Source organism: Panulirus ornatus, chromosome 40 (genome assembly GCF_036320965.1).
Source record: "Panulirus ornatus isolate Po-2019 chromosome 40, ASM3632096v1, whole genome shotgun sequence".
NCBI lineage: Eukaryota > Metazoa > Arthropoda > Malacostraca > Decapoda > Palinuridae > Panulirus > Panulirus ornatus.
Window position 1 is genome coordinate 17,545,899 of NC_092263.1, and position 27,261 is coordinate 17,573,159.

At 42.1% G+C, this 27,261-nt stretch overlaps 1 protein-coding gene across 2 annotated transcripts in view; it reads left to right on the top strand.

Moving 5' to 3' along the window:
* LOC139761488 (splicing factor 3B subunit 2-like) overlaps positions 1-27,261 on the top strand; it is a 74,078-nt gene that overhangs the window by 35,516 nt on the left and 11,301 nt on the right. For both annotated transcript variants that reach the window (XM_071685748.1, XM_071685749.1), the window contains exons 4-6: positions 753-980; positions 3,119-3,517; positions 12,215-12,406. In XM_071685748.1, the coding sequence (XP_071541849.1) occupies positions 753-980; positions 3,119-3,517; positions 12,215-12,406 (819 nt within the window). The remainder of the gene's footprint in view (positions 1-752; positions 981-3,118; positions 3,518-12,214; positions 12,407-27,261) is intronic.

Consider the following 27,261-nt stretch of genomic DNA (forward strand, 5'->3'; position numbering starts at 1 on the left):
GCTTCCATGGTTCCATCCGCTGCCAGATCCACTCCCAGATATCTAAAACACTTCACTTCCTCCAGTTTTTCTCCATTCAAACTCACCTCCCAATTGACTTGACCCTCAACCCTACTGTACCTAATAACTTTGCTCTTATTCACATTTACTCTTAACTTTCTTCTTCCACACACTTTACCAAACTCAGTCACCAGCTTTTGCAGTTTCTCACATGAATCAGCCACCAGCGCTGTATCATCAGCGAACAACAACTGACTCACTTCCCAAGCTCTCTCATCCCCAACAGACTTCATACTTGCCCCTCTTTCCAAAACTCTTGCATTTACCTCCCTAACAACCCCATCCATAAACAGATTAAACAACCATGGAGACATCACACACCCCTGCCGCAAAGCTTTCACTACCTCTTCTCTGTTTACCAAATCATTTTCCCTAACCCTCTCACTTTGCACACCACCTCGACCAAAACACCCTATATCTGCCACTCTATCATCAAACACATTCAACAAACCTTCAAAATACTCACTCCATCTCCTTCTCACATCACCACTACTTCCCTTCTAATATGTACAATTAATAGTTACATTTTCTCTTTTACCAAGTTAATTTTTCAAGTGAGACAAGAGTCTTACTTTTATGACCTGTAAAGTTTTATAATGAAGACTTGTGTATGGAATTTTGTTCAGAGAACTTCATAATATGATTCTTTAATTCTTTATGCATTAGTTACATCATGTAGATTGTATCCACAGATGTTGAGCCGGCAGCGACAGTTAGAGGAAGAACGTTTGATGCAGCACAAAGTAAGGGAACAGCAGCGACTTCTTGAACAGCAGCAACAGCAGAAACAGCAAGAAGATTTATACCGCTTGCAGCAAGCTGCTTTCATGGAAAAACAAAGGGAGGAACAGGAGAAACAGGTGCAGCTTTTGCGATTGCAAAGAGAAGCCTTGAAACAGAAGGAGGAGGAACAGATAAAAGTAAGGAAATAGATTGTTTTATAACTTAACGTTGTTGTGCCAATGTTGTTGGCTTGTTAACTTTATAATTTTATGGCAGCTAAGGTATAGAGACTTTCCCATGCCAAGAGAAACAACACCTTGTGTCAAAAGAAACTTGCATCATGGAAAAGGTATTATTCAAGTGAGTGATTGCTACAGATTGTCATGAACTTTCACTTAGTAAATGGAGTGGAATGTTTAGTGTGAAAATCATGCTAGATTTTGATTATTGGATATTGAAGACTAGAATGAATAGAAAGATTACTTCATGTCATGTGTTTTTGGACTCTGCTTGCTTGAGAGTACACCATTAGTGAAAAGTCACTTTTGGTCGGGCTTTATAAAGTTTGAGACCTGGAGGAAGAGAAATGGTGGAAGAATGTGCTGATTGATGTATGTGAGGGAGGCATCTAATGACAGGGATAAGTGGAAACACTGCTGTCGTGGCCGCCCCCTTGATTGGAGTTCCCACATGGAGTGGGCATCAAAGATATAAATATCATTGGGAGTACAGTCTCATCAGAGAGCTTCTGACTCAAAAAAGAGTTTACACCTCCTTGCTACTGGAAGTAGCACAAGCTTGGGCTGTAGGAGTCTTTGGAAAGGTTGTGGATAACACCGGGACTCCAACTTAGCTTTTAATTGATTGCTTATTCAGTTAAGTTCATTGATAGCTGTGAGTCTGTTCTGTCGTAGGATGTTTTAATTTTCAGTGTATTTACTGCATTTTAGGAATTAAAACACATTTTTACTAGACATATATCCTAAAATCTTTGCATCTTCACATATTCAACATTTTTAGAAAAATTTTTCTGAATTTTGTCATGAAATATCCATATGATTCTTGTTTTCAATTCACAGTATATATTGTACATCTGATTGTGATCGTTGCTAGATAATTGTTTTGTCCTTCACAAAAATATGTTATTATTGTATGAGGTTGATGATGTAACATGTTTTTAACCCTTGTTAGGTTATTTATTTTTTGATACTAAAAGCAATTTTCACTTAATCTGATAGTCTCTTTTCCATGTGGTTTCCTTCAGAGTTGTTCATTTTAATGCAAAAGGATTTTGGTCTCTACTTTTAAACAATTTCATTTTTCATCTTTATTGCACAAGAAAGAATATGTCAAGATGGCTGGAGTGGATGGTATGGCAGTTAAATATCTTAAGGAAGGGGGTTACTATAGTGGTTTCTAGTTACTTAGGGTTTTCAAAGTATATATGGATCATGTTGATGTCCTTGAGGATTGGCAGAATGCATGTATGGTCCCATTGTATACAGGCAAGGGGACCAAAGGTGAATGTTTGCATAACAGATGTGTAGGTTTGTTTTGCGTATTTTTCGAGTGTGGATCATGGTTAGGTTCCTGAAGATTGGCAGAATGCTTGCATAGTGCCATTGTATAAAGGCAAGGGGGGGGGGGGGGTAAAGGTGAGTGTTGAAACCACAGAGGTATAAGTTTGTTGAGTGTACTTGTAAGCTGTATGGAGACTGGTGATTGAAAGGGTTAAGGTATGTATAGAGCATCAGGTTAGGGAGGAACAGTGTGGTCTCAGAAGGATGTGTTGATCAGGTGTTTGCTTTAAATGATTAAGGTGAGAAACATTTAGATACACAAATGGATGTGGAGAAAGTATATGGTAGGGTTAATAGACATACCTTTTGGAAAGTTTTAAGACTATATGGTGTGAGAGTAAAGCTGCTGAAAGCAACGAAAAGTTTTTATCAAGGGTGTAAGGCATGTGTATGGGTAGGAAGAGAGGAGAGCGAGTGGTTCCAAGTAAAGGTTGGTGTGTGGCAGGGGTGTGTCATGTCACCATGGCTGTTTAATTTGTTTATGGATATGGCAGTGAGGGAAGAAAATGTGAGCATCTTGGAGAGAGGAAGAGTAGAAACTGCAGAAGTTAGTGACTGAGATTGGAAAAGTGTGTGAAAGGAGTGCAAAAAGAGGTTGAGACAGGAGTAAGCTTGTAGTGTTTGTGTTTCTGCAAGGATAGAGATTTATGAAGGACACTATTCATGTGCCACCCTTCTGAATAATGAAAGATGGCATGTATGATATTAATAGAGACAGAAGAAGATTAATAATGAAGGAAACACTTTTATCTCAGATACCATCAGCAGGAGGACCACCTGGTGTGTCTGCACCCTCATCGCATGTCTCAGGTCCCTCAACAGTAGGCTCTGGCCCAGTGAATGTGGGCACAGTTCCAGTCTTAGGACCACCAGGAGTGAAAGTCTCTGTGGTTGTACCTCCTTCTCCATCTTTTCCTCCACGACCTCCAGGGCCAATTACTGTTAGTGGACCAACAGGGTTCTCTGGTCCAAGCTCTGTACCAAGTTCTGGCTTGCTTGGCCCTGCACCAGGATCATCTCCCAAATCTACTCCCTCCCCTCAACAGCCTTCTCTTAGGCCCCCGCTGTTACAGTCATCGAGCCCTCATGCCCCTACACCTATCACCTCCCAGCGGCCTCCTGTGTCAGTGCCAAATGCTTCAGGTAGAACGGCAGTAAGTATGTCTATATTTCCTTGTGTATTTTCGTAACCATAGTTATATTGGGAAGAAGTTAGATGGACTCTACTCCTTCAGTTTACTGTGTTTGTCATGTAATTTTGGCCTCCCGTCATAATAAGTAATTTTGCTTTGATTTTTTTTTCATGTTTTTTTAATTTTCATTTCCAACAATCAGCACACAGATCCTGGTGAAATGGATGCATTTAACTTTAACTGTCATTAAAGGCCAGTTGTATCAAGGGTGTTGTGAAGATGGCCTTTCACTTGCCCTTATAGGTCAAGTCAGATGCCAGTGTTGTCAGGGATATAGTGAGGATGGTGAAGATGAGGGTTTAGTGAAGATGAGAATGTAGTGAAGCTGCTTTTAACCTGACCCTCATGGGTCAGATCAAAGCATCTTCACAGAAATCTGTTGGTATTATGGCAGTAGTTCATGGTTTGTTGCTGTTTGCAATGCTTTGCATAAGAGTGCAGTGAAGACGGCCTTTAAAATGATCCTTAACCGTTTTGGGACTGTTGATTTCTAATAGTTTATCTTTCACAGGTAGTGAAATTTTAACCATATTTGAAAAACTAAATAAGTATATCTTTTAAACAGCCTCAGCCATTTAAGTGCACCACACATAGATGATTAAATACTGATACACTGTTAAGGTGTTAAAATCTTTGTGTGTAGCTATTTATTCAGAGTGTATTCAGAAACCCTAGCATATGATCCTGCTAAGTCATCTCCCACTGTAAGGAGATTGACTTGACCTTGAATATTATAGTCAGAATCCCTCATAATCTTTTGGCATGAATATGGTAGTGTGCTGTTTTTATCAGAATCACATATAGTGTCATATGATTACATGCAAGGGCCCTGGTCAGGTGGGATACCTAGTGAAGCATTTGGGGGTCTTTACCTCTACAGCCTGGGCTGGATGGTTGCTGTGGGGTTGGGGTCATTGGTTGACTGAACTGTTGGGAGCTACTGCCTTAAGACACACACAGCCTCCACAGCCTAATTGATTTGGTACACTTTGTAGGTGCTTGTCAAGGCACTTTTAAACTTCTCTTTTGTACATCCCATGTGTTTCTGACAATAGCAGGCAGGTTTTTAAAGAGTCTTGGGCCCTTTATGTTTATTTACTTTGATTCTTAAATTTCGTAGTTAGTATTTAACAAAATCTTCCATGCGTGTTGTGCCGTAGGATCTTATTGCTGATTGTAAGTTGGGAGCCATACCTTCTAGGATTTCCCAGGTATAGCTGTTCCTAGTAGTTTGGTTCCTTTACCACATTAATATGGGCTGTCAGAGGTCTCAGAACACTTTCACTTCCTATTGTTTTGCCTGCCCTGTAGGATATTAAAACACTACAATATTCAGTTTGTGAAAGAATTAGTGTTTTGAATAATATCATCATAGGTTTTCTTCTCTTTTCTTGAAAGTCTACAGGATCAAGCCCACCATCCTTCAGCAGGGGGCAGTTGTTTTGTTATGTTTGCTGAAGTTTAGTACATCAGACATTATTACTCAGAGGTCTTTTTTCATTATCTAACTGGTTTGTGATAATGTTTGTGCCTGTCCAATATTCTGTTTTAGATTTCTGCAATTTTCTCATACAGGAGTTGAACCTTATCCCCAATGAAAAGTATGTTGGTCTTGGTAATCCGGTGAAAGACTTTGTTTATGTCTCTTTAGCCTTTCAGTATCCTCTATAGATATGATTTTCTAACTCATTCTTGGATGATCTGCAAAGGATGAGATGAAACTTTGGCTTGGATATAATGTTCTAACTCATTCTTGTATGATATGCAAAGGATGAGATGAAACTTTGGCCTGTGATTGCTTCAGTGTCAGAAAAAGAATGAGGAACTAGAGGGGTGCAAGTACAGTTTCTTGGAAGAATGAGCTTTTTGATATGGAGGCACTGGAGATTGTATGGTTTGTAGTAATGACTATTAATTGTGATGTGTTAGTAAAAAAAATTGTAAATCCATTTCCAGTTTTTGCAGTGATTCTTACCTTTCACATTTTATATGCCATGAAGCCATGGTCACATTTAGCATATGCCCTTGCAAAATCTATGTAATTTAGTTCAGCATTTTGTTGTTTGTTTCATAGAGCTTTAACAGTTCTGTCATGGTGGTAAAGCAACTGAAAGTGGTATGATCCTGCCCTGAAACAATTTCATTGGCTATGTAGATTGTTCAGTTCCATAAATTCAGGCAACTTGCTGCTTTGGACTTTTTTGAATTCTTTATGATGTACAATGTTAATGTTACCTGATAATGTTTTTTTACTGCTTTGCTGTCGCTTTTGTGGATAGGGGCACTGTAAATCAGTTTAAGACTCAAGAGTTAAACCAGAATCAAAACTTTTTCTCCAGCAGGTATTCAGGGCTTGTTTTTATTGTTTGTCTTTAGGAAGACTGAGTTCCATGAATCCAGGCTTGGGATTGACTGCATGGGCATGCTGTCAATGGCCCGCCCAAAATCCTCTGTTTAGGTGGTGATATCTGCTGTGTGCAGACTTGAAGGATTACTGTCGAGGAAGAAGTCTGTTGAGTCATTTAACTTTAATGTCTTTAATGCAGTTTTTGGCTTGCTGAATGCTGATTCATATTGCCTTTTTAAAATCTTATCATCTCCTGGTAGTATCTGTAAAATTTACTCCTCCTACTTTTTGTGGGCCAATGGAGCTGATGGTCCTGGATTTGCATTTTGCATACAACTAAATTTTTTTTTTTTTTTTTTGCTTTGTCGCTGTCTCCCGCGTTTGCGAGGTAGCGCAAGGAAACAGACGAAAGAAATGGCCCAACCCACCCCCATACACATGTATATACATACGTCCACACACGCAAATATACATACCTACACAGCTTTCCACGGTTCACCCCAGACGCTTCACATGCCTTGATTCAATCCACTGACAGCACGTCAACCCCGGTATACCACATCGCTCCAATTCACTCTATTCCTTGCCCTCCTTTCACCCTCCTGCATGTTCAGGCCCCGATCACACAAAATCTTTTTCACTCCATCTTTCCACCTCCAATTTGGTCTCCCTCTTCTCCTCGTTCCCTCCACCTCCGACACATATATTCTCTTGGTCAATCTTTCCTCACTCATTCTCTCCATGTGCCCGAACCATTTCAAAACACCCTCTTCTGCTCTCTCAACCACGCTCTTTTTATTTCCACACATCTCTCTTACCCTTACGTTACTTACTCGATCAAACCACCTCACACCACACATTGTCCTCAAACATCTCATTTCCAGCACATCCATCCTCCTGCGCACAACTCTATCCATAGCCCATGCCTCGCAACCATACAACATTGTTGGAACCACTATTCCTTCAAACATACCCATTTTTGCTTTCCGAGATAATGTTCTCGACTTCCACACATTCTTCAAGGCTCCCAGAATTTTCGCCCCCTCCCCCACCCTATGATCCACTTCCGCTTCCATGGTTCCATCCGCTGCCAGATCCACTCCCAGATATCTAAAACACTTCACTTCCTCCAGTTTTTCTCCATTCAAACTCACCTCCCAATTGACTTGACCCTCAACCCTACTGTACCTAATAACCTTGCTCTTATTCACATTTACTCTTAACTTTCTTCTTTCACACACTTTACCAAACTCAGTCACCAGCTTCTGCAGTTTCTCACATGAATCAGCCACCAGCGCTGTATCATCAGCGAACAACAACTGACTCACTTCCCAAGCTCTCTCATCCCCAACAGACTTCATACTTGCCCCTCTTTCCAAAACTCTTGCATTCACCTCCCTAACAACCCCATCCATAAACAAATTAAACAACCATGGAGACATCACACACCCCTGCCGCAAACCTACATTCACTAATGTGTTTACTATTATTTCTTATTCCATTAATGGCATTTTTTCTCTTTTCATATGTTTCATATAGCTTGTATAGTTTATGGTCTTTGTCTGATAATTCATTCGATAGGTTTTCTTTCCTTTACTGGGGTGAGCTGCGGCATTTATTAGAAAGTTGGCAGTTCTTTACACCTCTTGCAAAGTGTTCATCGTTCTTGTTTTACCTTAGATGTTTTGTGCTTTGTTCTTGATATGTTTTTTGCATGTTTGATGTATGATAGTGCCCATGTCATTTACACACTCCTCTGTTTCAGTACATAGCAGGATTTCCCATTGTTTTGCATAGATCTCATTGACCACATCATCCCATCATATCCATTTACTGTTTTTTTTTTTTTTTTTTTTTTTTTTTCAAACTATTCGCCATTTCCCGCGTTAGCGAGGTAGCGTTAAGAACAGAGAACTGGGCCACTGAGGGAATATCCTCACCTGGCCCCCTTCTCTGTTCCTTCTTTTGGAAAATTAAAAAAAATTGAGAGGGGAGGATTTCCAGCCCCCCGCTCCCTCCCCTTTTAGCATCCAAACTTGTTTCTCTTCAACTAGGATTATCTTAGTACGAGGTGTTTGAGATGGTGATGTCACATAGTAGGTCCACATTATTCATAAAGATTAACTCCTACGTGCAATTTCTTCAGGTTGGTTTTGTTATTTATTGACTGTGGGAGAACTTTTCACATAGTCTGAATAACTCTCTTATTTGCAGCTTTTTGTCTAAGCTCCTTCCAGTGCCAGTAGTTTCTGATATGATGTTATTTCCTGTCTGCCTCCATTTAATGTGTGATAGTTGGAAGTCTCCTAAGCAGGTATGTTTGGAACTGGGTTTCCAAGGAGGTCAAGACATGATTTTGTGGATCTTATTTATTCCATAAATTCTCGAGGCTTCGAGTCTGGTGGTTTATAGATTAATGCATTTACCAGATTTGGGTTTTCAACCTTGACGAGTGCTTTTACTACATCATTTAAAGAGTTTAGGAGTTCATTTGTTATAAGAGTATCTATTATACACACTTCAATTCCTAAACATTATTTTCTGGTCCTGTTACATCTATATAGGTCATAGTTTGTGATCCAGACCTCACTGTTCGTATAGTTTTTAGTGTGTTTCAGCAAGGGCCACAAATACTGCTTTTAACTCATTTAGCAAACCACTTACAAATGGGATTTTATTTGTTCTTTGTAATTTTCTTTGTAATATGAGTCTGTGTATGTTGGTATATATAAAAGATGTTACATGACATGTTTCTCTTTGTTTTAGAGTTATTATGTTCTTCTTTGCAAGGTTATTAGGTACAGTAGGATTGAGGGGCAAGTCAATTGGGAGGTAAGTTTGTATGGAGAAAAACTGGAGGAAGTGAAGTGTTTTAGATATCTGGGAATGGATTTGGCAGTGGATGGAACCATGGAAGCGGAAGTGAATCAGAGGGTGGGGGAGGGGGCGAAAGTTCTGGGAGCGTTGAAAAATGTGTGGAAGTCGAGAACGTTATCTTGGAGAGCAAAAATGGGTATGTTTGAAGGAATAGTGGTTCCAACAATGTTGTATGGTGAGGCATGGGCTATAGATAGAGTTGTGCGGAGGAGGATGGATGTGCTGGAAATGAGATGTTTGAGGACAATATGTGGTGTGAGGTGGTTTGATCGAGTAAGTAATGAAAGGTAAGAGAGATGTGTGCTAATAAAAAGAGCGTGGTTGAGAGAGCAGAAGAGGGTGTTTTGAAATGGTTTGGTCACATGGAGAGAATGAGTGAGGAAAGATTGACAAAGAGGATATATGTGTCAGAGGTGGAGTAAACGAGGAGAAGTGGGAGACCTAATTGGAGGTGGAAAGATGGAGTGAAAAAGATTTTGATTGATCGGGGCCTGAACATGCAGGAGGGTGAAAGGCATGCAAGGAATAGAGTGAATTGGAATGATGTGGTATACTGGGGTTGATGTGCTGTCAATGGATTGAACCAGGGCATGTGAAGCGTCTGGGGTAAACCATGGAAAGTTTTGTGGGGCCTGGAAGTGGAAGGGGAGCTGTGGTTTCGGTGCATTCATTAGACATGACAGCTTGAGTGTGAACGAATGTGGCCTGTGTTGTCTTTTCCTAGCGCTACCTTGTGCACATGCGGGCGGAGGGTTTTTCATTTCATGTATGACGAGGTGGCAACAGGAATGAATAAGGGCAGGCAGTATGAATTATATACATGTTTATGTATGTATATGTCTGTGTGTGTATATATCTGTATACGTTGAGATGTATAGGTATGTATATGTGCGTATGTGGACGTGTATGTATGTGCATGTGTATGTGGTTGGGTTGGGCCATTCTTTCATCTGTTTCCTTGTGCTGCCTCGCTAACGCTGGATACAGCGACAAAGTATGATAAAAAAAAATATTTATATTTATTATACTTTGTTGCTGTCTCCTGTGTTAGGTAGTGCAAGGAAACAGACGAAAGAATGGCCCAACCCACCCATGTACACATGTATATACATAAACGCCCACACTTTCACATATACATACTTATTTCAACATATACATTCATATACATACACAGACATATACATATATACACATGTACATATACATATATTCACATGTATATATACTTGCTGCCTTCATCCATTCCCGTCGCCACCCTGCCACACATGAAATGGCATCCCCCTTCCCCCCACGCACGTGCGAGGTAGTGCTAGGAAAAGACATCAAAGGCCACGTTCATTCACACTCAGTCTCTAGCTGTCATGTGTAATGCACCGAAACCACAGCTCCACAGACCTACTTTATCTTGGATCGATATGGACTGGTGTTTATGTTTGACACCATGACTGACAGTGTCGTATGCTTTAGAAGCCATAGCTAGGGTTGAATTTAAGCAAAATAAGCTAAGAATCTCACAGCTTTGCAGTACCACCACCACCAAATGTAGTGTAAAGAATGTAAATAAGCGCGCCTTACATACAATGCCATCTTTGGCTGCCCAATAAACTAGTCTGTTGGCCACAGTAATTTCAAGTTCCCTTACTTAATTTTGTCCAGACTAAAGGAGGTGCCAAACAATCATGCCAGAAATTCGGTGGTGTACCTGTATATACACATGGACATATTCACACTTGCCTTCATCCATTCCTGTTGCCACCCCACCACACATGAAATAGCACACACCCTACCCCTGTGCGAGGTAGCGCAAGGAAAAGACAAAACAGGCCACATTCGTTCACACTCAGTCTATAGCTGTCATGTATAATGCACCGAAACCACAGCTCCCTTTCCACATCCAGGCCCAACAAAGCTTTCCATGATTAACCCCAGACGCTTCACATGCCCTGGTTCAGTCCATTGACAGCACGTCGACCCCGGTATACCACATCGTTCCAATTCACTCTATTCTTTGCACATCTTTCACCCTCCTCTATGTTCAGGCCTTGATCACTAAAAATCCTTTTCACTCCATCCTTCCACCTCCAATTTGGTCTCCTGCTTCTCCTCATTCCCTCCACCTGACACATACACCCCCTTTGTCAATCTTTCCTCACTCATTCTCTCCATGTGACCAAACCATTTCAACACACCATTTTCTGCTCTCTCAACCACACTCTTTTTATTACCACACATCTCTCTTATACCCTTTCATTACTTACTTATTCATTTGCCTTCTCTTGCTGTTATGTGTAATGCACCAAAACCATAGCCCCTCTCCACAACCAGGCCCCATAGACCTTTTCATGTTTTTCCCTGACTGCTTCATATGCATTTGTTCAGTTCATTAATACCACATTACCCCCCTATGTATTGCATCACACTAGAAATAATTAGAAAATCTCTTGGTTAAATGTCCTTTACGATGCTGCAGTATGCTTATGTAGAATGTACAGCAGATAATAATCTTGTTTAGGAGGTATTTAGTATTACTTACTTCCTGCCCCAGGAGCCCCTTCTGTCCTTTAGTAGTACAGTAGGTGGTACAAAAAGAAGGAGAATGAAGAGGAGATTTATAGATGAAGAGAACTGATTAGGATGAGAGATATATTAAAGGAAGATGCCAAAGAAATGACATAGGAGTGGGTTCAGTCGGAGCATTTTGTAAGTGGACTTTGAATGAATGGATATTTTGATCTTTTCATGTTGGATCATGGTTCCATTTCCTTTCACAGTAGGTCAGTCAAATGTGTAAAGAAAGACATATTTTTGGGAATGCATTTTGCAGATTAGGATTCCCAACCCTGTTTTTATAGACTACTTTGTCTGTGATATCACAATCTCAGAAGGGAAAGCTCACAATCCGATTAATGACATCAATTAATCCCTTCAGAGATTTGCTACCTTGTCTCAGAAATTATTTAATCCCATTACAGAAGACTCCCTATCCTGTCATTAATATCTCTTAATCCCCTTGGGGAAGATTAACTTCCCAGTCTTTGACATGACTTAATCCTCTTCAGGAAGATTCACTACTCTGTCTTTGATATCAGTTCCATTGAGGAAGACTTGCTACCCTATTTTTGAAATTGGTCCCCTTAGGGAGGCCACACTACCTTTTTGTTTGATATTACTAAATACCCTTGAGACTCACCACCCTGTCATAGATCTCATTTGGTGAATCAGTTTGGAAAGTGAAACATCAAGATTCTCATGTAATAGTCTTATATTAACAGTGAAGTTCACCTTTGACTTCACACCGGACGCGAGGTTGTGTATAGGTGAACTGAAGGGTTTTATGCTCCTCATATATTTGTGATAACATTTGATAGATAGATGTATAGAATAGCCGTAGTAATTTGGGTTCACCTGGTTAATAGTCTTGATTGGTTTTTCAGAGTGCTGGTCTTTTGGGTGCTGCTCCTCCCACAACAATAGCTCCCCCAGGAGATAGCCAAGAGAAGGGAGAAAAGCCACCACCTCTTATGTCCTTACAGGTGTCTGCCCCCAAGGAAGAAGCGCCAAGAGAAGTTAAACTTCCCCAAGCCCTGGAGCAGGCTTTAGCCTTCAAAACAGAGAGAGCCAAACAGGTAGGACTTCTCCAAGAATGTTGTTATTTAACATTTGCAAACAAATAATGGATACATTTCTTTACTGATGTTGGGATGGAAGTGTGGAAATGAGAATACAGTTATAGGGATATTTATACAATAAATTCTTCTCTCACTTAGATTAACGTATATATCTATCTATATCTTTTCTTTGATGCCCATTCCCTCTGGAAACTCCCTCAAGGGAATGGCTACTGGAGATTGTCTTCATAACTGGTGAACTCCATTGTTGCATTACAGCGTTTAGTGCCTAACCCTTAACAAGCCCCTGGCAGAGGGCAACTCCAGCATAATGTTTCCAGAGGCTCCTGTCTAATGTTCCTACCAACTACTGCTACCTATATGTATTTCATATTTTTAAGTAAATGAAAATAATATATATATTCTTTTTTTTCTGCATTAGCTAGGTAGAGTTAAGAACAGAGGAGTGAGCCTTATAGGGCATATCCTCACTTGGCCCACCTCTCTGTTCCTTCTTTTGGAAAACTATAAATGGGAGAGGAGGATTCTAGCCCCCAACTCCCTCCCCTTTTAGTCGCCATCTATGACACACAGGGAATATGTGGGAAGTATTCTTTCTCCCCTATCCCCAGGGTGAGAGGACAAGAGCAAACGAAGGAGTAGCACTACTCCCGAAGCAGGAGTTGTGGGAGTATGTGATAGAGTGTAAGAAAGCAAACTCTTGATTGATGTGGGTTAGCAGCTTTGATGCATGAGACCGGGTTATAGTGATGGGCGATTTGAATGCAAAGGTGAGTAATGTGGCAGTTGAGGGTATAATTGATGTACATGGGGTGGTGATTGGGAATACCTGGTTTAAAAAAAGATTTACATAAGTATACATATGTATACTTATGCCATTTTACAAAGGCAAAGGGGATAAGAGTGAGTGCTGAAAATACAGAGGTATAAGTTTGTTGAGTATTCCTGGTAAATTATATGGGAGGGTATTGATTGAGAGGGTGAAGGCATGTACAGAGCATCAGATTGGGGAAGAGCAGTGTGGTTTCAGAAGTGGTAGAGGATGTGTGGATCAGGTGTTTGCTTTGAAGAATGTATGTGATAAATACTTAGAAAAGCAAATGGATTTGTATGTAGCATTTATGGATCTGGAGAGGGGATATGATAGAGTTGATAGAGATGCTCTGTGGAAGGTATTAAGAATATATGGTGTGGGAGGCAAGTTGTTAGAAGCAGTGAAAAGTTTTTATCGAGGATGTAAGGCATGTGTATGTGTAGGAAGAGAGGAAAGTGATTGGTTCTCAGTGAATGTGGGTTTGCGGCAGGGGTGTGTGATGTCTCCATGGTTGTTTAATTTGTTTATGGATGGGGTTGTTAGGGAGGTGAATGCAAGAGTTTTGGAAAGAGGGGCAAGTATGCAGTTTGTTGTGGATGAGAGAGCTTGGGAAGTGAGTCAGTTGTTCGCTGATGATACAGCGCTGGTGGCTGATTCATGTGAGAAACTGCAGAAGCTGGTGACTGAGTTTGGTAAAGTGTGTGAAAAAAGAAAGTTAAGAGTAAATGTGAATAAGAGCAAGATTATTAGGTACAGTAGGGTTGAGGGTCAAGTCAATTGGGAGGTAAGTTTGAATGGAGAAAAACTGGAGGAAGTAAAGTGTTTTAGATATCTGGGAGTGGATCTGGCAGCAGATGGAACCATGTAAGCGGAAGTGAATCAGAGGGTGGGGGAGGGGGCGAAAATTCTGGGAGCCTTGAAGAATGTGTGGAAGTCGAGAACATTATCTCGGAAAGCAAAAATGGGTATGTTTGAAGGAATAGTGGTTCCAACAATGTTGTATGGTTGCGAGGCATGGGCTATGGATAGAGTTGTGCACAGGAGGGTGGATGTACTGGAAATGAGATGTTTGAGGACAATATGTGGTGTGAGGTGGTTTGATCGAGTAAGTAATGTAAGGGTAAGAGAGATGTGTGGAAATAAAAAGAGTGTGGTTGAGAGAGCAGAAGAGGGTGTTTTGAAATGGTTTGGGCACATGGAGAGAATGAGCGAGGAAAGATTGACCAAGAGGATATATGTGTCGGAGGTGGAGGGAACGAGGAGAAGTGGGAGACCAAATTGGAGGTGGAAAGATGAAGTGAAAAAGATTTTGAGTGATCGGGGCCTGAACATGCAGGAGGGTGAAAGGCGTGCAAGGAATAGAGTGAATTGGAACGATGTGGTATACTGGGGTCGACGTGCTGTCAATGGATTGAACCAGGGCATGTGAAGCGTCTGGGATAAACCATGGAAAGTTCTGTGGGGCCTGGATGTGGAAAGGGAGCTGTGGGTTCGGTGCATTATTACATGACAGCTAGAGACCGAGTGTGAACGAATGGGGCCTTTGTTGTCTTTTCCTAGCGCTACCTCACACACATGGGGGGGGGGGGGGTTGTTATTCCATGTGTGGCGAGGTGGCGATGAGAATAAATAAAGGCAGACAGTATGAATTATGTACATGTGTATATATGTATATGTCTGTGTGTGTATATATATGTGTACATTGAGATGTATAGGTATGTATATTTGCGTGTGTGGACGTGTATGTATATATATGTGTATGTGGGTAGGTTGGGCCATTCTTTCGTCTGTTTCCTTGCGCTACCTCGCCAATGTGGGAGACAGCGACAAAGCAAAATAAATGAATAAAAATGAATACATATGTATGTAGGAGAGATGGCCAGAGAGCTTTATTGGATTATGTGTTATTTGATAGGCGCATGAAAGAGAGACTTTTGGATGTTAATGTGCTGAGAGGGGCAACTGGGGGGATGTCTGATCATTATCTTGTGGAGGTGAAGAAAGTGGTGAGAGTAACTGAGCTTGGAAAGGAGACTTGTGTGAGAAAGTACCAGGAGAGATTGAGTGCAGAATGGCAAAAGGTGAGAGCAAATGATGTAAGGGGAGTGGGAAGGAATGGGATGTATTTAGGGAAGCAGTGATAGCTTACGCAAAAGATGCCTGTGGCATGAGAAAGGTGGGAGGTGGGCAGATTAGAAAGGGTAGTGAGTGGTGGGATGAAGTAAAATTGTTAGTGAAAGAGAAGATGGAGGCATTTGGATGATTTTTGCAGGGAAATACTGCAAATGACTGGGAGATGTATAAAAGAAAGAGGCAGGAAGTCAAGAGAAAGGTGCAAGAGGTGAAAAAGAGGGCAAATCAGAGTTGGGGTGAGAGAGTTTCATTTAATTTTAGGGAGAATAAAAAGATATTTTGGAAGGAGGTAAATAAAGTGCGCAAGACAAGAGAACTAATGGGAACATCATTGAAGGGGGCTAATAGGGCGGTAATAACAAGTAGTGGTAAAGTGAGAAGGAGATGGAGTGAGTATTTTGAAGGTTTGTTGAATGTGTTTGATGATAGAGTGGCAGATATAGGATGTTTTGGTCAAGGTGATGTGCAAAGTGAGAGGGTCAGGGAGAATGGTTTGGTAAACAGAGAAGAGGAAGTGAAAGCTTTGCTGAAGATGAAAGCTGTTAAGGCAAAGGGTTTGGTATGGTATTGCCAGTGGAATTTATTAGAAAAGGGGGGTGGACGGTGTATGACTGGTAGGTGAGGATATTCGGTTCATGGAGAAGTGCATGAGGATTGTGAATGCATTGCATTGTGCATTGTACAAAGGCAAAGGTGATAAAGGTGAGTGTTCCTGGGAATTATATGGAAGGGTATGATGAAAGGGTGAGGCATGTACAGTGCATCAGATTGGGGAAGAGCATTGTAGGTTTCAGAAGTGGTTAGAGGTTGTGTGGATCAGGTGTTTGCTTTGAGAATTATGTGAGAAATACTTAGAAAACAGATGGTTTTGTATGAGCTTTTATGGTCTGAAGGAAGAAGTGATTGGTTCTCAGTGATGTGGTTTGTGCATGGGTGCGTGATGTCTCCATTGTCGTTTAATTTTTTATATGGATGGGGTCGTGAGGATGTGATGCAAGAGTTCTGGAGAGGAGAGGCAAGTATGCAGTTTGTTTGTATAGAGGTGCTTGGAAGTGAGTCGTTTTTCACTGATGATACAGTGATGGTGGCTGATTCAGGTGAGAACTGCAGAGATGACTTGGTTGGTAAAGTGAGTGATTGAAGAAAGCTGAGAATAAATGTGAATAGAGCAAAGTTATTAGTACAATAGGGTTAAGGGACAAGTCAATGGGGGGGTAATTGAATGGAGAAGAAACTGGAGGACATTCTAAGTGAAGTGTTATAGATATCTGGGAGTGGATTTGACAGTGGATTGAACCATGGGAAGCCAGAGTTGAGCACAGGGTGGGGTTGGGGGCAAAGTTTCTGGGGCGATAGCGTTGAATATGTATGAAAAGCCGTTGTGAAGATTTCTCGGAGAAGAAGAATAATGGGTATGTTTGAAGCATGAGGCTATAGAAAAGGTTTGTGGAGGAGGGTGGATGTGTTGGAAATGAGATGTTTGGAGGGACAATATGTGGGGTGATGTGGTTTGATCGAGTAGTAGTAATAGGGTAAGAGAGATGTGTGGATTGAGAGAGAGGGGTTTTTGAATGAGTTGGTCAATGGAGAGGACGTGAGTGAGAAAGATTGACAAAGAGGATATATGTGTCGGAGGTGAGGAACGAGGAGAAGTGGGAGACCAAATTGGAGGTTGAAGGATGGAGTGGAAAAAGATTTTGAGCAGATCGGGGCTATTTCTGAACATGCAGGAGGATGAAAGGCATTGCAAGGAATAAAGTGAATTGGAACGATGTGTGGTATACTGGGTCGACATGCTGTCAATGGATTGAACCAGGGCATGTGAAGCTCTGGGATAAACCATGAAAGTTCTGTGGGCCTGGGATGTGCAATGGAGCTGTGGTTCGGTGCATTATTACATGACAGTCTAGAGACCGGTGTGAACGAATGGGGCCTTGTGTCCCTTTTCCTAGCGTCTACCTCACACACATGGGGGGGGGGGGGGTTGTTAGTCCATGTGTGGCGAGGTGGCGATGAAATAAATAAAGGCAGAACAGTATTGAATTATGTACATGTGTATATATGTATATGTCTGTGTGTGTATATATATGTGTACATTGAGATGTATAGGTATGTATATTTGCGTGTGTGGACGTGTATGTATATATATGTGTATGTGGGTAGGTTGGGCCATTCTTTCGTCTGTTTCCTTGCGCTACCTCGCCAATGTGGGAGACAGCGACAAAGCAAAATAAATGAATAAAAATGAATACATATGTATGTAGGAGAGATGGCCAGAGAGCTTTATTGGATTATGTGTTATTTGATAGGCGCATGAAAGAGAGACTTTTGGATGTTAATGTGCTGAGAGGGGCAACTGGGGGGATGTCTGATCATTATCTTGTGGAGGTGAAGAAAGTGGTGAGAGTAACTGAGCTTGGAAAGGAGACTTGTGTGAGAAAGTACCAGGAGAGATTGAGTGCAGAATGGCAAAAGGTGAGAGCAAATGATGTAAGGGGAGTGGGAAGGAATGGGATGTATTTAGGGAAGCAGTGATAGCTTACGCAAAAGATGCCTGTGGCATGAGAAAGGTGGGAGGTGGGCAGATTAGAAAGGGTAGTGAGTGGTGGGATGAAGTAAAATTGTTAGTGAAAGAGAAGATGGAGGCATTTGGATGATTTTTGCAGGGAAATACTGCAAATGACTGGGAGATGTATAAAAGAAAGAGGCAGGAAGTCAAGAGAAAGGTGCAAGAGGTGAAAAAGAGGGCAAATCAGAGTTGGGGTGAGAGAGTTTCATTTAATTTTAGGGAGAATAAAAAGATATTTTGGAAGGAGGTAAATAAAGTGCGCAAGACAAGAGAACTAATGGGAACATCATTGAAGGGGGCTAATAGGGCGGTAATAACAAGTAGTGGTAAAGTGAGAAGGAGATGGAGTGAGTATTTTGAAGGTTTGTTGAATGTGTTTGATGATAGAGTGGCAGATATAGGATGTTTTGGTCAAGGTGATGTGCAAAGTGAGAGGGTCAGGGAGAATGGTTTGGTAAACAGAGAAGAGGAAGTGAAAGCTTTGCTGAAGATGAAAGCTGTTAAGGCAAAGGGTTTGGATGGTATTGCAGTGGAATTTATTAGAAAAGGGGGTGACTGTGTTGATGACTGGTTGGTGAGGATATTCGGTTCATGGAGAAGTGCCTGAGGATTGGTGGAATGCATGCATAGTGCCATTGTACAAAGGCAAAGGTGATAAAGGTGAGTGTTCCTGGGAAATTATATGGAAGGGTATTGATTGAAAGGGTGAAGGCATGTACAGAGCATCAGATTGGGGAAGAGCATTGTGGTTTCAGAAGTGGTAGAGGATGTGTGGATCAGGTGTTTGCTTTGAAGAATGTATGTGAGAAATACTTAGAAAAACAGATGGATTTGTATGAAGCTTTTATGGTTCTGAAGAAAGTGATTGGTTCTCAGTGAATGTCGGTTTGTAGCATGGGTGCGTGATGTCTCCATTGTCGTTTAATTTGTTTATGGATGGGGTCGTTAGGGAGGTGAATGCAAGAGTTCTGGAGAGAGAGGCAAGTATGCAGTTTGTTTTGGATGAGAGGTGCTTGGGAAGTGAGTCAGTTGTTCACTGATGATACAGTGTTGGTGGCTGATTCAGGTGAGAAACTGCAGAAGATGACTTGAGTTTGGTAAAGTGTGTGAAAGAAGAAAGCTGAGAGTAAATGTGAATAAGAGCAAAGTTATTAGGTACAATAGGGTTAAGGGACAAGTCAACTGGGAGGTAACTTTGAATGGAGAAAAACTGGAGGAAGTGAAGTGTTTTAGATATCTGGGAGTGGATTTGACAGTGGATGGAACCATGGAAGCAGAAGTGAGCCACAGGGTGGGGTTGGGGGCAAAGGTTCTGGGAGCGTTGAATAATGTATGAAAAGCGAGAAGATTATCTCGGAGAAGAAAAATGGGTATGTTTGAAGCATGGGCTATAGAAAAGGTTTGTGGAGGAGGGTGGATGTGTTGGAAATGAGATGTTTGAGGACAATATGTGGTGTGAGGTGGTTTGATCGAGTAAGTAGTAATAGGGTAAGAGAGATGTGTGGTTGAGAGAGAAGAGGGTGTTTTGAAATGGTTTGGTCACATGGAGAGAGTGAGTGAGGAAAGATTGACAAAGAGGATATATGTGTCGGAGGTGGAGGGAACGAGGAGAAGTGGGAGACCAAATTGGAGGTGGAAGGATGGAGTGAAAAAGATTTTGAGCGATCGGGGCCTGAACATGCAGGAGGATGAAAGGCATGCAAGGAATAAAGTGAATTGGAACGATGTGGTATACTGGGGTCGACATGCTGTCAATGGATTGAACCAGGGCATGTGAAGCGTCTGGGGTAATCCATGGAAAGTTTTGTGGGGCCTGGATGTGGAAAGGGAGCTGTGGTTTTGGTGGATTATACATGACAGCTAGAGACTGAGTGTGAACGAATGTGGCCTTTGTTGTCTTTTCCTTTTTTGGGGGGAGGGGGTTGTCATTTCATGTGTGGTGGGGTGGCAGTGGGAATGAATAAAGGCAGCAATTATGAATTATGTACGTGTATATATGTATATGTCTGTCTATATATATTTATTTTTATTTATTTATTTTGCTTTGTCGCTGTCTCCTGCGTTTGCGAGGTAGCGCAAGGAAACAGACGAAAGAAATGGCCTAACCCACCCCCATACACATGTATATACATACACGTCCACACACGCAAATATACATACCTATACATCTCAATGTACACATATATATACACACACACACGCATACATATATACCCATGCACACAATTCACACTGTCTGCCTTTATTCATTCACATCGCCACCTCGCCACACATGGAATACCATCCCCCTCCCCCCTCATGTATGCGAGGTAGCGCTAGGAAAAGACAACAAAGGCCCCATTCGTTCACACTCAGTCTCTAGCTGTCACGCAATAATGCCTGAAAACACAGCTCCCTTTCCACATCCAGGCCCCACAGAACTTTCCATGGTTTACCCCAGATGCTTCACATGCCCTGATTCAATCCACTGACAGCACGTCAACCCCAGTATACCACATCGATCCAATTCACTCTATTCCTTGCCCGCCTTTCACCCTCCTGCATGTTCAGGCCCCGATCACTCAAAATCTTTTTCACTCCATCTTTCCACCTCCAATTTGGTCTCCCACTTCTCCTTGTTCCCTCCACCTGCGACACATATATCCTCTTGGTCAATCTTTCCTCACTCATTCTCTCCATGTGCCCAAACCATTTCAAAACACCCTCTTCTGCTCTCTCAACCACGCTCTTTTTACTTCCACACATCTCTCTTACCCTTACATTACTTACTCGATCAAACCACCTCACACCACACATTGTCCTCAAACATCTCATTTCCAGCACATCCATCCTTCTGCGCACAACTCTATCCATAGCCCACGCCTCGCAACCATACAACATTGTTGGAACCACTATTCCTTCAAACATACCCATTTTTGCTTTCTGAGATAATGTTCTCGACTTCCACACATTCTTCAAGGCTCCCAGAATTTTCGCCCCCTCCCCCACCCTATGATCCACTTCCGCTTCCATGGTTCCATCCGCTGCCAGATCCACTCCCAGATATCTAAAACACTTCACTTCCTCCAGTTTTTCTCCATTCAAACTCACCTCCCAGTTGACTTGACCCTCAACCCTACTGTACCTAATAACCTTGCTCTTATTCACATTTACTCTTAACTTTCTTCTTCCACACACTTTACCAAACTCAGTCACCAGCTTCTGCAGTTTCTCACATGAATCAGCCACCAGCGCTGTATCATCAGCGAACAACAACTGACTCACTTCCCAAGCTCTCTCATCCCCAACAGACTTCATACTTGCCCCTCTTTCCAAAACTCTTGCATTTACCTCCCTAACAACCCCATCCATAAACAAATTAAACAACCATGGAGACATCACACACCCCTGCCGCAAACCTACATTCACTGAGAACCAATCACTTTCCTCTCTTCCTACACGTACACACGCCTTACATCCTCGATAAAAACTTTTCACTGCTTCTAACAACTTTCCTCCCACACCATATATTCTTAATACCTTCCACAGAGCATCTCTATCAACACTATCATATGCCTTCTCCAGATCCATAAATGCTACATACAAATCCATTTGCTTTTCTAAGTATTTCTCACATACATTCTTCAAAGCAAACACCTGATCCACACATCCTCTACCACTTCTGAAACCACACTGCTCTTCCCCAATCTGATGCTCTGTACATGCCTTCACCCTCTCAATCAATACCCTCCCATATAATTTACCAGGAATACTCAACAAACTTATACCTCTGTAATTTGAGCACTCACTCTTATCCCCTTTGCCTTTGTACAATGGCACTATGCATGCATTCCGCCAATCCTCAGGCACCTCACCATGAGTCATACATACATTAAATAACCTTACCAACCAGTCAACAATACAGTCACCCCCTTTTTTAATAAATTCCACTGCAATACCATCCAAACCTGCTGCCTTGCCGGCTTTCATCTTCCGCAAAGCTTTCACTACCTCTTCTCTGTTTACCAAATCATTTTCCCTAACCCTCTCACTTTGCACACCACCTCGACCAAAACACCCTATATCTGCCACTCTATCATCAAACACATTCAACAAACCTTCAAAATACTCACTCCATCTCCTTCTCACATCACCACTACTTGTTATCTCCTCCCCATTTGCGCCCTTCACTGAAGTTCCCATTTGCTCCCTTGTCTTACGCACTTTATTTACCTCCTTCCAGAACATCTTTTTATTCTCCCTAAAATTTAATGATACTCTCTCACCCCAACTCTCATTTGCCCTTTTTTTCACCTCTTGCACCTTTCTCTTTACCTCCTGTCTCTTTCTTTTATACATCTCCCACTCAATTGCATTTTTTCCCTGCAAAAATCGTCCAAATGCCTCTCTCTTCTCTTTCACTAATACTCTCACTTCTTCATCCCACCACTCACTACCCTTTCTAATCAACCCACCTCCCACTCTTCTCATGCCACAAGCATCTTTTGCGCAATCCATCACTGATTTCCTAAATACATCCCATTCCTCCCCCACTCCCCTTACTTCCATTGTTCTCACCTTTTTCCATTCTGTACTGAGTCTCTCCTGGTACTTCCTCACACAGGTCTCCTTCCCAAGCTCACTTACTCACACCACCCTCTTCACCCCAACATTCACTCTTCTTTTCTGAAAACCCATACAAATCTTCACCTTAGCCTCCACAAGATAATGATCAGACATCCCTCCAGTTGCACCTCTCAGCACATTAACATCCAAAAGTCTCTCTTTCGCACGCCTGTCAATTAACACGTAATCCAATAACGCTCTCTGGCCATCTCTCCTACTTACATAAGTTTTTTTTTTTTTTACTTTGTCGCTGTCTCCCGCGTTTGCGAGGTAGCGCAAGGAAACAGACGAAAGAAATGGCCCAACCCCCCCCCATACACATGTATATACATACGTCCACACACGCAAATATACATACCTACACAGCTTTCCATGGTTTACCCCAGACACTTCACATGCCTTGATTCAATCCACTGACAGCACGTCAACCCCGGTATACCACATCGCTCCAATTCACTCTATTCCTTGCCCTCCTTTCACCCTCCTGCATGTTCAGGCCCCGATCACACAAAATCTTTTTCACTCCATCTTTCCACCTCCAATTTGGTCTCCCTCTTCTCCTCGTTCCCTCCACCTCCGACACATATATCCTCTTGGTCAATCTTTCCTCACTCATTCTCTCCATGTGCCCAAACCACTTCAAAACACCCTCTTCTGCTCTCTCAACCACGCTCTTTTTATTTCCACACATCTCTCTTACCCTTACGTTACTCACTCGATCAAACCACCTCACACCACACATTGTCCTCAAACATCTCATTTTCAGCACATCCATCCTCCTGCGCACAACTCTATCCATAGCCCACGCCTCGCAACCATACAACATTGTTGGAACCACTATTCCTTCAAACATACCCATTTTTGCTTTCCGAGATAATGTTCTCGACTTCCACACATTCTTCAAGGCCCACAGAATTTTCGCCCCCTCCCCCACCCTATGATCCACTTCCGCTTCCATGGTTCCATCCGCTGCCAGATCCACTCCCAGATATCTAAAACACTTCACTTCCTCCAGCTTTTCTCCATTCAAACTCACCTCCCAATTGACTTGACCCTCAACCCTACTGTACCTAATAACCTTGCTCTTATTCACATTTACTCTTAAGTATAAGTATACTTATGTATTATACTTATGTATATCTCGCTTTTTAAACCAGGTATTCCCAATCATCAGTCCTTTTTCAGCACATAAATCTACAAGCTCTTCACCATTTCCATTTACAACACTGAACACCCCATGTATACCAATTATTCCCTCAACTGCCACATTACTCACCTTTGCATTCAAATCACCCATCACTATAACCCGGTCTCGTGCATCAAAACCACTAACACACTCATTCAGCTGCTCCCAAAACACTTGCCTCTCATGATCTTTCTTCTCATGCCCGGGTGCATATGCACCAATAATCACCCACCTCTCTCCATCAACTTTCACTTTTACCCATATTAATCGAGAATTTACTTTCTTACATTCTATCACATACTCCCACAACTCCTGTTTCAGGAGTATTGCTACTCCTTCCCTTGCTCTTGTCCTCTCACTAACCCCTGACTTTACTCCCCAGACATTCCCAAACCACTCTTCCCCTTTACCCTTGAGCTTCGTTTCACTCAGAGCCAAAACATCCAGGTTCCTTTCCTCAAACATACTACCTATCTCTCCTTTTTTCACATCTTGGTTACATCCACACACATTTAGGCACCCCACTGAGCCTTCGAGGAGGATGAGCACTCCCCGCGTGACTCCTTCTTCTGTTTCCCATTTTAGAAAGTTAATACAAGGAGGGGAGGATTTCTGGCCCCCCCCGCTCCCGTCCCCTATATATATATATATATATATATATATATATATATATATATATATATATATATATTTTTTTTTTTTTTTTTTTTTTATACTTTGTCGCTGTCTCCCGCGTTTGCGAGGTAGCGCAAGGAAACAGACGAAAGAAATGGCCCAACCCCCCCCATACACATGTACATACACACGTCCACACACGCAAATATACATACCTACACAACTTTCCATGGTTTACCCCGGACGCCCCACATGCCCTGGTTCAATCCACTGACAGCACGTCAACCCCTGTATACCACATCACTCCAATTCGCTCTATTTCTTGCCCTCCTTTCACCCTCCTGCATGTTCAGGCCCCGATCACACAAAATCCTTTTCACTCCATCTTTCCACCTCCAATTTGGTCTCCCTCTTCTCCTCGTTCCCTCCACCTCCGACACATATATCCTCTTGATCAATCTTTCCTCACTCATTCTCTCCATGTGACCAAACCATTTCAAAACACCCTCTTCTGCTCTCTCAACCACGCTCTTTTTATTTCTACACATCTCTCTTACCCTTACGTTACTTACTCGATCAAACCACCTCACACCACACATTATCCTCAAACATCTCATTTCCAGCACATCCATCCTCCTGCGCACAACTCTATCCATAGTCCACGCCTCGCAACCATACAACATTGTTGGAGCCACTATTCCTTCAAACATACCCATTTTTGCTTTCCGAGATAATGTTCTCGACTTCCACACATTCTTCAAGGCTCCCAGAATTTTCGCCCCCTCCCCCACCCTATGATCCACTTCCGCTTCCATGTTTCCATCCGCTGCCAGATCCACTCCCAGATATCTAAAACACTTCACTTCCTCCAGTTTTTCTCCATTCAAACTCACCTCCCAATTGACTTGATCCTCAACCCTACTGTACCTAATAACCTTGCTCTTTATTCACATTTACTCTTAACTTTCTTCTTTCGCACACTTTACCAAACTCAGTCACCAGCTTCTGCAGTTTCTCACATGAATCAGCCACCAGCGCTGTATCATCAGCGAACAACAACTGACTCACTTCCCAAGCTCTCTCATCCCCAACAGACTTCATCCTTGCCCCTCTTTCCAAAACTCTTGCATTCACCTCCCTAACAACCCCATCCATAAACAAATTAAACAACCATGGAGACATCACACACCCCTGCCGCAAACCTACATTCACTGAGAACCAGTCACTTTCCTCTCTTCCTACACGTACACATGCCTTACATCCTCGATAAAAACTTTTCACTGCTTCTAACAACTTGCCTCCCACACCATATATTCTTAATACCTTCCACAGAGCATCTCCATCAACTCTATCATATGCCTTCTCCAGATCCATAAATGCTACATACAAATCCATTTGCTTTTCTAAGTATTTCTCACATACATTCTTCAAAGCAAACACCTGATCCACACATCCTCTACCACTTCTGAAACCACACTGCTCTTCCCCAATCTGATGCTCTGTACATGCCTTCACCCTCTCAATCAATACCCTCCCATACAATTTGCCAGGAATACTCAACAAACTTATACCTCTTTAATTTGAGCACTCACTCTTATCCCCTTTGCCTTTGTACAATGGCACTATGCACGCATTCCGCCAATCCTCAGGCACCTCACCATGAGTCATACATACATTAAATAACCTTACCAACCAGTCAACAATACAGTCACCCCCTTTTTTAATAAATTCCACTGCAATACCATCCAAACCTGCTGCCTTGCCGGCTTTCATCTTCCGCAAAGCTTTTACTACCTCTTCTCTGTTTACCAAATCATTTTCCCTAACCCTCGCACTTTGCACACCACCTCGACCAAAACACCCTATATCTGCCACTCTATCATCAAACACATTCAACAAACCTTCATAATACTCACTGAGTGCCATCTCCTTCTCACATCACCACAACTTGTTATCACCTCCCCATTTGCGCCCTTCACTGAAGTTCCCATTTGCTCCCTTGTCTTACGCACTTTATTTACCTCCTTCCAGAACATCTTTTTATTCTCCCTAAAATTTAATGATACTCTCTCACCCCAACTCTCATTTGCCCTTTTTTTCACCTCTTGCACCTTTCTCTTGACCTCCTGTCTCTTTCTTTTATATGTCTCCCACTCAATTTCATTTTTTCCCTGCAAAAATCGTCCAAATGCCTCTATCTTCTCTTTCACTAATACTCTTACTTCTTCATCCCACCACTCAATACCCTTTCTAATCAACCCACCTCCCACTCTTCTCATGCCACAAGCATCTTTTGCACAATCCATCACTGATTCCCTAAATACATCCCATTCCTCCCCCACTCCCCTTACATATATATATATATATATATATCTTTTCTTTTCTTTCATACTATTCGCCATTTCCCGCATTAGCGAGGTAGCGTTGAGAACAGAGGACTGGACCCTTGAGGGAATATCCTCACCTGGGCCCCTTCTCTGTTCCCTCTTTTGGAAAATTAAAAAATGGATTTGTATGTAGCATTTATGGATCTGGAGAAGGCATATGATAGAGTTGATAGAGATGCTCTGTGGAAGGTATTAAGAATATATGGTGTGGGAGGCAAGTTGTTAGAAGCAGTGAAAAGTTTTTATCGAGGATGTAAGGCATGTGTACGTGTAGGAAGAGAGGAAAGTGATTGGTTCTCAGTGAATGTAGGTTTGCGGCAGGGGTGTGTGATGTCTCCATGGTTGTTTAATTTGTTTATGGATGGGGTTGTTAGGGAGGTAAATGCAAGAGTTTTGGAAAGAGGGGCAAGTATGAAGTCTGTTGGGGATGAGAGAGCTTGGGAAGTGAGTCAGTTGTTGTTCGCTGATGATACAGCGCTGGTGGCGGATTCATGTGAGAAACTGCAGAAGCTGGTGACGGAGTTTGGTAAAGTGTGTGGAAGA